The sequence below is a fragment of the Phocoena sinus genome, chromosome 15, assembly GCF_008692025.1.
Source record: "Phocoena sinus isolate mPhoSin1 chromosome 15, mPhoSin1.pri, whole genome shotgun sequence".
NCBI classification, from domain to species: Eukaryota; Metazoa; Chordata; class Mammalia; order Artiodactyla; family Phocoenidae; genus Phocoena; species Phocoena sinus.
Window position 1 is genome coordinate 1,705,997 of NC_045777.1, and position 13,700 is coordinate 1,719,696.

The 13,700-nt window shown below is 54.8% G+C and overlaps 1 protein-coding gene across 1 annotated transcript in view; it reads left to right on the forward strand.

Annotated features, from left to right (window-relative positions):
- The window catches only part of TAF4 (TATA-box binding protein associated factor 4), a 72,122-nt gene that overhangs the window by 44,771 nt on the left and 13,651 nt on the right, over positions 1 to 13,700 (forward strand). Inside the window, 11 exon segments of the mRNA XM_032606697.1 lie at positions 65 to 184; positions 1,377 to 1,499; positions 3,412 to 3,501; positions 4,036 to 4,281; positions 5,819 to 5,936; positions 6,368 to 6,482; positions 8,689 to 8,858; positions 9,146 to 9,276; positions 10,115 to 10,240; positions 10,686 to 10,742; positions 11,166 to 11,285. Coding sequence (XP_032462588.1) covers positions 65 to 184; positions 1,377 to 1,499; positions 3,412 to 3,501; positions 4,036 to 4,281; positions 5,819 to 5,936; positions 6,368 to 6,482; positions 8,689 to 8,858; positions 9,146 to 9,276; positions 10,115 to 10,240; positions 10,686 to 10,742; positions 11,166 to 11,285 — 1,416 coding nt within the window.

Consider the following 13,700-nt stretch of genomic DNA (forward strand, 5'->3'; position numbering starts at 1 on the left):
AGGGAGTCTCACGAAGGCCGTCTCCCCGCAGCCTCTATCTACCTTGTGTTTTGGCTTCTCGTAGCCTCAGCTTGTTCTGGGTGGCGCTGCCCAGACACCCTCACTTGGGACGGCGACAGCTGTTCAGACGGGGACACCTCAGCGAACGGTCCCGGGGGCCACCACCACCTCCACAGCCGCCACGGTGAGTGCCGCCTCTCGGCTGCGATTTGGGGCCGTGTGTGTGGTTCGTGCTGCCTCAGAGCGCCAGCCGGCCCGGGGGAGCCACTGCCGCGGACGTGGGGATGCGTTGGGGTCTCCACGGCTCCATATGAGTGGGTCTGAGGGCAGTGGTCTCTGCAGGGCCGCAGGAAGGGTCCACCACCCTACACGAGGCTTTTGGGCTGTGGGGGACGTCTGTGGGATGGAACCCAGACCAGGTGTGTTCAGAGGGGTGACACGGGGGCCGGGCTGCACGGCGGTTGCAGCCCGTAGAGCAGCAGCGTTGCCCCCTTAACATTTATCTCCAGCAGTTGTCCTGCACACGTGTGAATCTTTAAACCAATGGGATCGTGCTTTATTTATGACTTATGTTTTTCACGTTTCTTTGCTGAGTGTTTTTCAGCATCTTTAGTATCTGTGCCATAATTCAGTTTCTTTTCTTGTGCACTTAGGTAGGGATCAGTTTTTCTTTATGATAAGCAATATCAAGGTGAATGTCTTACAGGTCATCTTTTTTACATTTATTGGTTATTAGTTACATTTCTAAAAGTAGAATTGCTGGGCTGAGTGAGCTGTAAACTTGGGTTTGGACCTTCGGAGCACATGTCCTGGTTTATACTCCCATCATCAGGCTGTGAGAGTTACTGCATTTTCCTCAAAGAAGTTTAAGAAAAGAAATACACACTTCTTGTTTTTTTTTTTTTAAATAAATTTATTTATTTATTTTTGGCTGCGTTGGGGCTTCATTGCTGCGCACGGGCTTTCTCTAGTTGCGTCGAGCGGGGGTTACTCTTCGTTGCGGTGCGTGGGCTTCTTACTGTGGTGTCTTCTCTTGTTGCGGAGCACGGGCTCCAGGCACGCGGGCTTCAGTAGCTGCAGCACGCGGGCTCGGTAGTTGTGGCTCGCAGACTCTAGAGCACAGGCTCAGTAGGGGCTTCAGTAGGCTTCAGTAGGCGCACGGGGCTTCGTTGCTCTGTGGCATGTGGGGTCTTCCCGGACCTGGGCTTGGCTCGAACCCGTGTCCCCTGCGTTGGCAGGTGGATTCTTAACCGCTGGGCCACCGGGAAGCCCAGAAATACACATTTCTTATATGATACCCATGTCTTAGTTAAAAGCTGTGATGAAAATCTGCCTTTTAAGAGTTTTTTGCTTACATCTTTTTAACTTCTATCCAGGAAACTATGGAGAACGTGAAGAAATGTAAAAATTTTTTATCTACGCTAATAAAACTGGCTTCATCTGGTAAACAGTCTACAGAGACAGCCGCTAACGTGAAAGAACTGGTACAGAATCTGCTGGTAAGAGCTCTGTACGCCGGCCCCTCTGCCTTAGAGCGCTGTACTTGGCCATGGGGGTGGGGTGCGGCTGGAGTCTGGGCCCCTCTGCCCACCACCCTGCCATCCGCTCGCCAGCCCGGCTTCTCGGAGCCTCACAGCGTGCTGGCCGCAGAGGAGCGATGTAAATTCACCAGATGGAGGGTGTTTAAAGGCCCTTGCTCGCTCCTCCACCTGCTCTACCTTTTTCACGGAGGATTTTTTTTTTTTAATATTTATCTGTTTGGTTGCACGGGGTCTTAGCTGCTCACAGGCTCCCTAGTTGCCGCAGGTGGGCTCCCCAGTTGTGGCATGCGAACTCTTAGTTGTGGCATGCATGTGGGATCTAGTTCCCCGACCAGGGATCTAACCCGGGCCCCCTGCGTTGGGAGCACGGAGTCTTATCCACCGTGCCACCAGGGAAGTCCCTTTCACGGAGGATTTTAAGTGATACAGAAGCGGAAAGCAGAGTGACAGCCCTTCTGGGCCACCTGCGGGCTTCATCGGTCATGAGTTCTTATGTGACTTTGCATCTGCTGTGCCCCCGTTGCCACCCACAGCCCCTCCCCAGTCTCATAAATACTTTAGCACGGATGCCTGGACATAACCTGCGAACACAGGATCCCTTGCAGCCCCCAGGTGCCCAGAGGCTGAGTCCAGTGTTGCCTGCAGGGCTCGGTCAGCGTCAGTCAGGCCCACCTGTGGCAGCTGCCTCTGTTGTTGTTGGTAACCTGGGGGTCCCCTCCTTCCTGCTGTTTTCCTTTCCTCTTGGTTTCTCTATGCAAGGAAACCTGGTGGCTCAGCAGACGGGCTGTTGGACTTTTCTGTCCTGCTGGTGGGTTCGCCGGCTCAGACCCTCTGCTCGCAGCCTCCCTTCCGTGCTGAGGCTTGGGCTGGAGGGGTGCAACCCTCAGGGGCTGGCTCTGTGCCGTCTCTGCAGACCATGTGGGTTTGGGGCCAGAAAGGAATGAAGTCCCGCTCTCACAAGCAAAAATGATTGCTTCAGATGCTCCTTAAATCTTTTCAGGAAACCCAAAGATTGAAAAATCATCTCACCTCCTGCGACGAACAAGAACTCCCAGCTTTTTGTTTGTTTTAATTATAACAATTTTACCTTCTAATGAAAATTTCTAATTAAATAAACGCTGTTCCCTTTCTTCCCACGGTCCTTTGTCTGTGGTCCCTCCCCGGCGCTGGAAGCGTGGGCTCATCTCGTCGACCCTCCGCATCCATCCCCCCACCCCCGGATGAGCCCAGTGCCGTACCCCTTGTGCTGCGCCCTTGTCAGGGCACCGGGACCCCCGTTCCGCCCTTGTTACAGGACCTCTTTGCAGCCCTGGCCGCTCCCACCTTGAACTGGGCCCAGTCAGCCACGGGCTTGGCCCCCCAGTCCCCACACCTGGCTCGCTTTGGTTTCCAGAGCGGCGTCTGGGCCCTCTCGTCTGGGTGCTCGCTTCTCCTCGCCGGTGCCCCAGCTGCTCTGGGGTCTCGGCGTAGGTGTGGTCTCTCTGGGTAAGGGTGTCCCTGGTCTGCGGTACCTTCCAACTTGGTCACGAGGGTACTTTTAGGCTAGTCTGTCGCCTGGCAAAATGCCTGATGTGCGGTGGGTTAGGTGCCACGTAGATGTCCCGTGGGAGCTGGCGTAGGGAAGTCGTGGGGTGGGCCAGTGAGCCCCGATGGGGCGGGGCACAGGGAGGGCCGGGGGCCTCACGCACGCCCGGGAACTGGTGTCAGCTGAGCACGTGGCCCCCGGGCCCCCCCGCACCTTCGTGCAGTGCAGGACCTGGCGTGAGGAGCAGCCAGTCGTAAAGCGCGAGACCAGAGAAATGCTGCATAAAGATACGCGTGTGCGCGTTTGTATTCGTGGAGGAATTTCAATGTGAATTTTATTTTTAAGGACGGAAAAATCGAAGCAGAAGATTTCACTAGTAGGTTATACCGAGAACTTAATTCTTCACCTCAACCTTACCTTGTGCCTTTCCTGAAGGTAATTTGAAGCTGCCTGCGAGCACCCAGCGTCGGGTGGAGGGGCGGGCTCGTCCCGGGGAGGGGTGGGCTTGCACGGGTGTCACAGGTGCGTTTGCAGGTTTCAAGCCCCCTGAGACAGAAGGTTAAGTTTTCTCTTTCGAGGCTTCTCTGTAAGTTACGAGACCCCCGCCACTGAGGCCACAATGTTGTGTCACAGCCGGGGACTGCAAGGGGCCCTCTCCCCGCAGACGGGGGCCCCGCGCCGCTGGGACGAGGGTGTCTCTCAGATGCCTCAGCTGCCGTAACGCGCTTAACTGCATTTCAGAAATGGCGCTTCTGCTTTGTTTTTTAAACAAATTGCAGCCAGTTGTCACTGAGGGTAACCCTGCTCAGTGGCAGTCGGGGGACAGTGGTTTGGGACGCCGGCACCCGGCGTCGCGGGGCGTCTCCTTAAGGCCCCAGACCGACGCTGTTTGGCCGAGGACGTGTTCTCAGGGTCGTGTGTTTTCTGAGTGGAGGAGGGAGCCGACCCTGTGTCTGTCTTTCCGCCCAGAGGAGCTTGCCCGCCTTGAGACAGCTGACCCCCGACTCCGCGGCCTTCATCCAGCAGAGTCAGCAGCAGCCGCCACCGGCCTCGCAGGCCACCACCGCGCTCACGGCTGTGGTGCTCAGCGGCTCGGTGCAGCGCACAGCCGGGAAGACGGCGGCCACCGTGACCAGTGCCCTCCAGCCCCCTGTCATCAGCCTCGCGCAGCCCACGCCGGTGGGCGTCGGCAAGCAGGGGCAGCCCACGCCGCTGGTATGGAGGCCAGAGCCTCGCCCTGCTCCCCCGCACGTGCCCGGCCGCCCGCGGCTCAGAGAGACTGCCAGGGAGGACCTGGGGTGGGATCTGAAATAGTGAGGTGTCAGCCAGGGGCCGAGGCCCTGCAGCTTCGAAATTTATTTCTCAGTAAAACGAAATAAGCCTACTGACTTTTGCCCTTTGGCACGTCCGTTGTCTGTACTGTTTCGGGCGTCCCTGGTTTAAATGGACACAGTGTGTTTGTAGTGGATCTTTTAGCTGGACGTTATCTTTGATTAGGAGCAATGGCCCAAATACACCAAGCTGACGCTAAGTGCTTGGCGCTGGACACGTCAGGTTTCGTGGTCTGGGACCGAGCTCTGCAGCCGTCGTTTGGGGCTCGGAGGTCCTCGGGAGGCGCGGCTGCTGACGGTGGATTTGTCTGTGGTTGGGATCCAGGCTTCTGGTCGTGTAGCCATAGAAAAGGGTGTCTCTGCTGGGAAGAGCTTAGGATTGAATGTGCTCCTGCAGGCACGTGGGGTTCGCCCAGGGTAGAAAGGCAGTTGCTAGTTTTTCAAAAAAATTTCAAAGGGATTTTGTTCCTATACAGACGGTTAAAAAAAATTAAAACAACGCAGGTCCTCACGTCACTTTCGTAGGTTGTGGAGTGTGTCTTACGATAATGCGCGAGTGATAACCAGGCGGGCAATCAGAGTCATGAAGGGTGGTGGTCTCTCACCTGCTCAAGTTAAAGTCTGCATTTGTTCTTGCCTTGATTGGTGGTGAGGAAGACAGGCTCCCATGGGAGGTGGAGCCGTGTGTGTGTGTGTGTGTGTGTGTGTGTGTGTGTGTGCGCGCGTGTGTGCACGCTTGCTTCGGGCCAAAGTGCAGGTGTGAGATCAGGGCTCGCTCGCATGCCCCTCACTGGAGGGGTGGAGCTCTGCCGCGCCCTTGCAGAGTCGGGCACCACCGGTCCATCACCTGCTTCCCTTGAAGGCCGTAGAGACGTGAAACCTGGAGGCTCTTCCCTGAGTTTGTGGCAAATCTTGGCCTGAACCTCCTGCAGGCAGTCGTGTGTCTGCTCGTTCTGGACAGTGTGAATTTTCATAGGTTTTGTTGCAGAAATAGCTCGGCCCCGGGCACCACGCATCCCTCCCCGTGTGCGCTGTAACGTTAAGAGCGTGCCCACCAGGCGACCTTCGTAAAGTTCAGCAGCTGGATTCTGATCCAGCCCTAGAGGCTCTGGAAGGGATCTGAGGGGGCGCCCCGGCACCTGTGCTCACATCTGGGGAGGAGAAGTCTGTTCCACGCTGGTTTGCAAGCTCACCAAACACTGTCCTCCAGGCGCTGGCCTCAGGGCCCCACGTGTGGCTTCCGAGCAGTTAATCTGCCCCCAGGAGCTTGCAGCCTGATGCAGTGTCCCCGGCTGACCCTCCTGGTCCTCCCGGAAGGCTGCCCGCCCCCCGCCCCGGGCAGGGAACAGGTGTGGGAGCCCCCTCCGCGGTGGGGGCGGGGGTGGGACGTGAGCTCACGTGCCCCGTGGGCTCTGCTCCAGGTGATCCGGCCGCCGCAGGTGACGCTGACACAGACGCCCATGGTGGCGCTCCGGCAGCCCCACAGCCGCATCGTGCTCACCACGCCCCAGCAGGTCCAGCTGAGCCAGCTGCAGCCAGGTGAGGGCCGGCGGCCGGGCCGCTCTCCCCAGGGCCCTGTCTCCCTGCTTTTTAATTGCGGTGGAACTCACGTGACACAGACTTGGCCATTTTAGTCACGTGAACAGGTGCACAAGTCAGTGGCGTTAGTACGTTCCCAGGGCAGTACGATGTTTACAATTACACATTCAGGACTGGGCTCTTAACCAGCAGTCGTTCCTACATTCCAGAAAGTTTGATGAGATACAGGAAGGCAAATGCGTGAGAGATGCCGCTTGTGCTCTTACTCTAATCTAGAGTTAGTAACCCAACGTTTCTGACGTTTTAGGAAGCCTCCTTGTGGTGGGCTGGGAGTAGTGGCCCTCCCTGCAGCCCACCTAGCACCGGGGACAGCAGTGTCTCCATCTCCGAGTCCGTGTGCGGGGGGCATACCCTCGTCTCTTGTTTTGCAGTCCCTGTGGTGAAACCTGCCGTGTTACCTGGAGCCAAAGCTCTTTCTGCCGTCTCGGCACAGGCAGCCGCTGCACAGAAGAACAAGCTCAAGGAGCCCGGGGGGGGCTCGTTTAGGTAAGGGGCGGGCCGTGGCTCAGGAGGCGCCGGAGGGAAGCGCCTCGCCCGGTGGCCGTTGGTGCTTTGAGGCTGCGTTCATTCCCTACACACACACACACACGCACGCACGCACGCATGCACGTGCGCGCGCTCGCCGTGTGCGTGCTTTCCCACAGAGCGGCTCAGGGACGTTTGCCGCAGACACAGGGTGGGATGGCAGAGCACCTGACTTTCCGCGCGAACCAGTGGGAGGTTTGTGTCTGTGATACGATGGCTCAGCCTTCTGAGCGCATCACAGTCGTAACAGAGGACGCTTCTGTGTCCTCCTTTCAACCTCAGAACCTTCAGAGATGCTGTGCTTTGGTCTCTTGACGAGCAGCTGGTCTGAGCATCGCCATAGGAAGGGCTGCAGTGGCTCCTTTGGTTCGGATCCAGCAGTAGCAAAGTGCATGTGTCGGGGGACCTGGGTGGTCCTTCCCTTCCCTTCCCAGACGCTTCATCCCTCAAGCTGTTAGGGAGCAGGGCAGGTGTTGGCAGTGCTGGAGCCGTGGTGGCCTGAGCCTGGGTCGGCCTCCAGGCAGGGCAAGGAGATGGGTGGCTGGCACAGTCTGGCACGGAGGGCGGGGGCCCGCAGGGGTGGGGAGGACATCCACGAGGGAGAGGGCGGGTGGCGGAGATGGGAAGACGCGTCCACCTGCAGGTGTGAGGGAGTTAGAAATACAGAGAGGAGCAAACGAGGCGAGCCCGGTGGGGTCGGGTCGGGTCGGACGTCCGGCTGTGAATACTCTGGAAAAGCTATGGCTGGAGCCGCCCGCTCTGCCACTGGAGGGGCCTGGGATTGGTGACACCGTGATGGCAGCAGCACACCCAGCGCCCAGGTCTCGTTTAAAACTGCTTCCCCCACGGTAGCCAGGGTGCCTTAGGGGGCTGCTGATTCCAGGCCGGAGTCAGGAGGGTGCAGGACGAGTTAGTGCACTTTGTTTGGTCAGAGAGCAGTGCTCAAGCGTCAGAGTTCCCAGAAGCCCCCAAGTAGCCCCCTCCCGCCAGCCGTGTCTGTAGTGACATTGTACCTGCTGGATAAGACAGGAACCCGAGCCCCTAGAAACGAGTCAGTGGGTGGTTTAGGGAAATGGGATTTGCACAGTCTCAGACCACCTCCCCCGAGGTCCTCGTAACTACACAGGGAGGGAGGGGCGCCCCGACGCAGGGAAGCGGGCAGGGCGCCCCTGCGCTGGAGCTCCGTGTGCAGGGTGAGCAAGGCCCCTGACTCGTGTGAAATTCCTGCCAAAGGTGCATTGCCCGCGGCTCGTCACAAAGGGACGTCCGTCAGAGGGAAAATGAGGACACGCTGCAGAACAGCTGGCCTGTGACCTTCCAGGTGTCAGGGGCACGAGAGTCAGGGAGGGGCTGCAGAGATGTGGCAGCAAAATGCAGCTCGTGGTTCTGAGCTGGACCCTTTGCTGTGGGAGCCGCTATAGGGACCGTTAGCCAAAGCTGGGGGTCTGGGCGTGGCTGGTGGCCCGGTTTCAAAGGCCATCCCCCCGGTTCCGTAGGGAGTGCCTCTGTCCACAGGGAGCCACACTGCCGTGTCCCGGGGGTTGGGGGTTGGGTGTCAGGTCGGCCGCTCACCCTCAAGTGATTCACGGACTTCCCTTTGTACTGTTCTTCCAGCTTTTCTGAGAGTTTGTGATTGTATTAAAAATAATGCTGTGAGATCATTTAAAAAGGGTTTCACAGAACAAACTCCTTGAAGCAGTGAGTAGGTGCTGTGCTCTCCGTGAACTTGGCATTGACATCTGTGTGCAGAGACTCCCACTCTGCCGTACCTTGGGGTGGGTCTTCCTTTAAAAGAACAGATTCGGGCTTCCCTGGTGGCGCAGTGGTTGAGAGTCCGCCTGCCGATGCAGGGGACGCGGGTTCGTGCCCCGGTCCGGGAAGATCCCACATGCCGCAGAGTGGCTGGGCCCGTGAGCCATGGCCGCTGGGCCTGTGCGTCCGGAGCCTGTGCTCCGCAACGGGAGAGGCCACAACAGTGAGAGGCCCGCATACCGCAAAAAAAAAAAAAAAAACAAAAAAACAGATTCGCTCGCAGACGACCGCCTTTGTGCTCAGGTGACAGCAGCGCGGGAGAGCCGCCCCTCTGCCCGCCGAGTTGGGGCCACCCGCGTGTGCCTCCTTGGCGGCCCTTCGTTCGGTTAGACCCACCTCCTCTTCTTTCCTGAAGGGACGACGATGACATCAATGACGTAGCGTCGATGGCCGGCGTGAACCTGTCGGAAGAAAGTGCGAGAATATTGGCTACGAACTCTGAGTTAGTGGGCACCCTGACGCGGTCCTGCAAAGACGAGACCTTCCTCCTCCCGGCGCCTCTGCAAAGAAGAATATTGGAAATAGGTATGGCCCTGGGCGTCCGGCCTCCACCAGTGGGCCTGGTGTGGACCACGGCTGCGGTGCTCAGCGCGGAGCTGTCCTGGGCTTGGGGGGACACCCCTTGTCCCTTGTCACCTGTTTTGCCAGGGTTGTGCTTTCCGTGGGGTTGGCGGTGACGTTCTCAGGTAGTTGGAGCAGGTGTAGACCACCCGTGACCCTCAGGTTGCACAAAGCGGTAACTGGGGGTTAAGGGAAAACAGTGAAGGAAAGAAAAGAACTTCAGTGATTGTAAAATACCGGCTGTTCCCCAGGTAAGAAACACGGCATAACAGAGCTACACCCAGACGTGGTGAGTTACGTGTCACACGCCACGCAACAGAGGCTGCAGAACCTTGTAGAAAAGATATCAGAAACGGCTCAGCAAAAGAACTTCTCTTATAAGGTAACCCGCCGTTTCCTGGAGGGGATGCCCTGCCGGCCCTCCTGGGTCTGGTGCTGCCTGGAGGGCACGGGGGAGGCGGCAGAGTGTTGCGCTCGTTTTGAGTTTTTCCCAGAACGAGATTTTGGGAAGATGCCACTTCTTTCAGTCCCGTGGTGCTCCGGGCGCTATCCCCTGGGCTGCGGAAGGAGGATGCGGAGGATCTGACCTCCGGATTAGGGAGCCAGCCTTCTAGGTCCGGGCTGGCGGCATCTTCAGCTCTGGAGATGGTGGAGCCCCCCGCCCGTTTCCACGCGGGGGGCTCCCAGCAGCTGCGGCCCGAGCTGTCCCTGCAGACCTGAGGGGCTCTGGCTCACCCGCGCTCCCGTGACTCAGAGTGGTGCCCTGTCGTGTGTTGTGGAGGGCCAGCTCACCAGAGCCCGGCCTCTCACAGCAGGTTCAAGGCAGAATCCGCCTTCCTCTTCAGTCATGCAAACCCTCTTTCAGGGGCACCGTGGAGCGGCCAGGCACTGCCTGAGCAGCGTTTGAAGTACAAGCCTGTAGCCACTTTGCTTTAAAAATACTTTTTACGCTATTAGAAAAAAAATTTAAATGTAACTTAAAAGAGTCAAATGATACCAAAGTGTATAAAATGGAAAGTTGCCTGTGAGCCCCCGGATGACTTACCTGAGGCGGCGTGTGCGCGTCCAGAGCACTTCAGAAGCAGAGCCTCTTGGAGACGAGAGGGGCTTGGGTCTGCGCGCCCGCCTGGGGAGTGGGCCGAGGGGGGCGGGAAGCGGTGCGCGGACTGTCCGGCCGGGTTCCCAAGTTCGTGACAAACAGTCGTTTCACCTTTTTCTAGGATGATGACAGATACGAGCAGGCAAGTGATGTCCGGGCTCAGCTGAAATTTTTTGAACAGCTTGATCAAATTGAGAAACAGAGAAAGGACGAGCAGGAGAGAGAGATCTTGATGCGGGCGGCAAAGGTCAGTGCTCCTGCTGCACGCAGTTCTCCCCGTCCGCCCTGGGCGCTCGCGGACACCCTTGGGGTTTCGAGGAGCCGGAGCAGGGTTTGGCGCTGGCCTCGATGACACGTGTGCGGGGTTAGGAGCACAGCCGGGGCGGGAAGCCTCCAGACCTCAGCAGGTCGCCCAGCACGTGGGGCGGGTCCCTTAACTGAGCCCGGAGCCCTGCGGGCTGCCCTGGCCCGCTGTCCTCACGTCGCATTGGACCATGGCGTGGTTCTTACATCCAAATGGTATTGATTTTCATGATGATAAATTTTCATCTGTTGGCTGTAAACTTTAAAAAATTTAGTGCGTTCTGTCACATGACTTAGATGTCATCATGTCATGCGTAAGATAACATGTTTGTCGGGTGATGAACGTTTAGGTCACAACTTGTCTTTCTTTTTTACCGGTTTGAAAATAGTCTCGGTCCAGACAAGAAGATCCAGAGCAGTTAAGGTTGAAACAGAAGGCAAAGGAGGTAAGCGTTTCTGGTCCAAGAGTCTACACTGCACACTTGAAAATACGTTTGTGTTCAATCTCAGCACTTAACGAGAGAGAGAGAGAGGCTGAGAAAGCGATGGTATCTCTGCACAATAGGCCTTGCCGTAGCGATTTATGGTGTTTGCAAAAGTGTTTTCCTGTGCTTTGAAACTTCACGATAATTTCTCATTTGGTGCAGTCCAGTCTCTGTACTCTCACACTTTGCTCATATCTGAGCTTTTCAAGGTGAGCATCTATTGCTTTACTGTTTTTCTGATTGCACAACATGCTTACTGTTTAAAAAAAACAGTCAAATGAAATTTTCATTTAGGAAAGTTTAGAAAACCCTTTGGTGTCTATGTTTTGTAGTAATAAAAAAAGTGCGTGAAATGACAGTCCCTGTTTCCTTTTCAAAACAAAGATGCAGCAACAAGAACTGGCACAGATGAGGCAGCGAGATGCCAACCTCACAGCACTAGCTGCCATCGGGCCCAGGAAAAAGAGGAAAGTGGACTCTCCGGCACCGGGATCGGGAGTAGAGGTACCGCACGGATGCAGGGACGGGGGCTGGAAGGGCCTCGGGGCATCTGCGTCCCGCTCGCCTCTTCAGGGAGTCAGGCACGCCGAGAACGGGCTGTCGTTCGCGCACATGTTGTCTCACCGCCCTTGGAGTACTTGTTTTCTTGGTACATTCGATACTTTATATTCAAATCAACCTATTTGTGGATATCATGTGAGCAAGAAGTTCTTTGCATGAGGAAGTTTGATCACTGTAGCTTAACACGATGAGATTTAGACTGACTTCGAAGAGAATATGGGGAGATTCCGTCCGAAGACTGGCCTTTGTGGGGCTGACTGTCCTCCCTGAGTACTGGGGTTAACGTGAAGGAAGGTTGTTGTTGCCTGTTTCTGTTTGTCCAAAGTTTGTTAGTTTCTTGTTTTGTTTGCTGTCGTGTCTTTATATGTAATTACAAACCCAACTTTAAAGTATTGTTATTTTTTCTTTAAACTGCCGGTTGTTTTATTAGTAAATCACAGGAAGAAAGAAAACATCGTCTTTTATATTTACCTGCTTATTTACCATTTCTGGTGTTTTTTGTTCCTTCCCCAAGTTCCAGGCTTCCATCTGCGGTATTTCCCTTTGGCTTGAAGGACAGCATTTAGCGTTTCTTGTAGTGCAATCTGCTGGTGATGGATTCTTTCAGCTTTTGTTTACCTGAAAATGGTTGTATTTCACCCTCAAAAGTTTGAATGAAGTTTTCCCTGAATGTTGACAGTTTTTTGTTTTTTCTTTCAGCTCTGTTTTTTTAGCTTAACTTAATGTGTAATTTTCTCTCAACGTTCTTGAATAAGCCGAGCAGATCCAGACATACATCACTTAATTTTATAGAGTGACCGACTAATAGGGATGAGTGATTGTAAGAGTTTTAGCCATCCTTCACGTTTTTCCTCTACTCCTTGAATCCTGTCTTAACTGCTGGTCTCTTTCTCTTTTCCAGGGAAACTCCTATTCTCATTTAGACATGTTATCTTGTTCCGGATCACAAAAAAGATGGGAGATTTCCCAGTGTGTTTTGCAAAATTGCAGAGCTCTTATTCTTAGACCTGAAAACAGCCGTAAACGTGTGACGGTCGTTGTCCTTAAAGACGTTGTTCCATTGTGTTCAAGGCCCCACTGTGATTTCAGTCCTTGTTTCCTGTCTGTCACGTGAGTCACTTCTCCAGCTGTTTTGAGGCGATCGTCTTACTTCTTAGAAGTTCGTCCGTGTGGTGTTTAGACTTGGTTCTCTTGCTAGTCACTCTGCTTGGGCTTCTCTGAGCTTGGATCTGTAGGTCAGTAGTTTTCCTCAAATTTGCAACACTTTGGCCTTTATTTCTTCAAAACTTTCTCTGTTTCAGTCTTTTTCTATTGGGATTCCCAGTTATACCTCTGTTAAGATCTTTTTGGTATTGCCCTGTGGGTCTCTGAGTCTGTGTTTGTTCCTCTTTAATCACTTCTTTCTCTGTTCGGACTGGATCATTTCTACTGATCTGTCTTCAGATTCCCTGTCTTCTCCAGTCAGCTCTGCAGTCTGTCCAGTGAAGTTTTCACTTGTTGATATATCTGCAGTTCTGGGATTTCCACTTAAGTCTTTTTTATGGCTGCTGAGTCTTTGCTGAGATTTCCCTGTCTGCTCACTTACTGAGGCCACATTTTCCCAGCATTCTTTGAACCTATTTGTAAAAGCTGCTCTAATGGTTTTGTCAAGTCCGACATAGGGGGCGTCTCGATTCAGTCTCTGTCGACTGCTTTTTCCTTTGACCGTGGTCACGGTCTCCTGTCTCTCTGCATGTCTAGTCATTGTCGTTTGGATGCTGGATTTTGTGGATGACATGTCATCATGCTCTGAAGAGTGCTGACTCTTGTTTTAGTTCACCTCCTGGCTGCTCATCTTGAACTTGTGTGTCTTGTGTCTCACTTTGGTGTTCAGTAGGGTCTGTGGAAATCCCATGATGTTTCTGAGCTCCCTCACCCAGTGGGGCTCACCCTGCAGACTTGCCTTCCCTGTGCAGGTTTTAGGCTTGGTTGGGGTGGGTCTTACATAGGGTATGATCCTTACTCCCAGGGAAGGGCCTTTGGCGACTCGGCCGGATGCTGGGAGGGAGAGCGTCGGGTGGGCTACACTCCAGCGAGGACTGCCACTCGTGCATGTGTTTTGCTTACATCACGCTGTCCTCTCTCCCTGGACCCTTCATCTTAGTTTCGTAAGTAACTTTATGTTTAATGCTAATTACAAGTCTGTGTGGATGTCTGTTCAGTCATTTGGTTTTCTGAATCTCGTTGTCTGTTGGATTCTTCTGGAATGTTTCGTGGGGGCTGCGTTCCCCGTATTTGTGCATGTCGATGATGGTTTTGATGGCTAGAAAAGCCGTGGCTCACGTTTTCTTTCCTTGAGAATCTATCTTGAGTAAATAG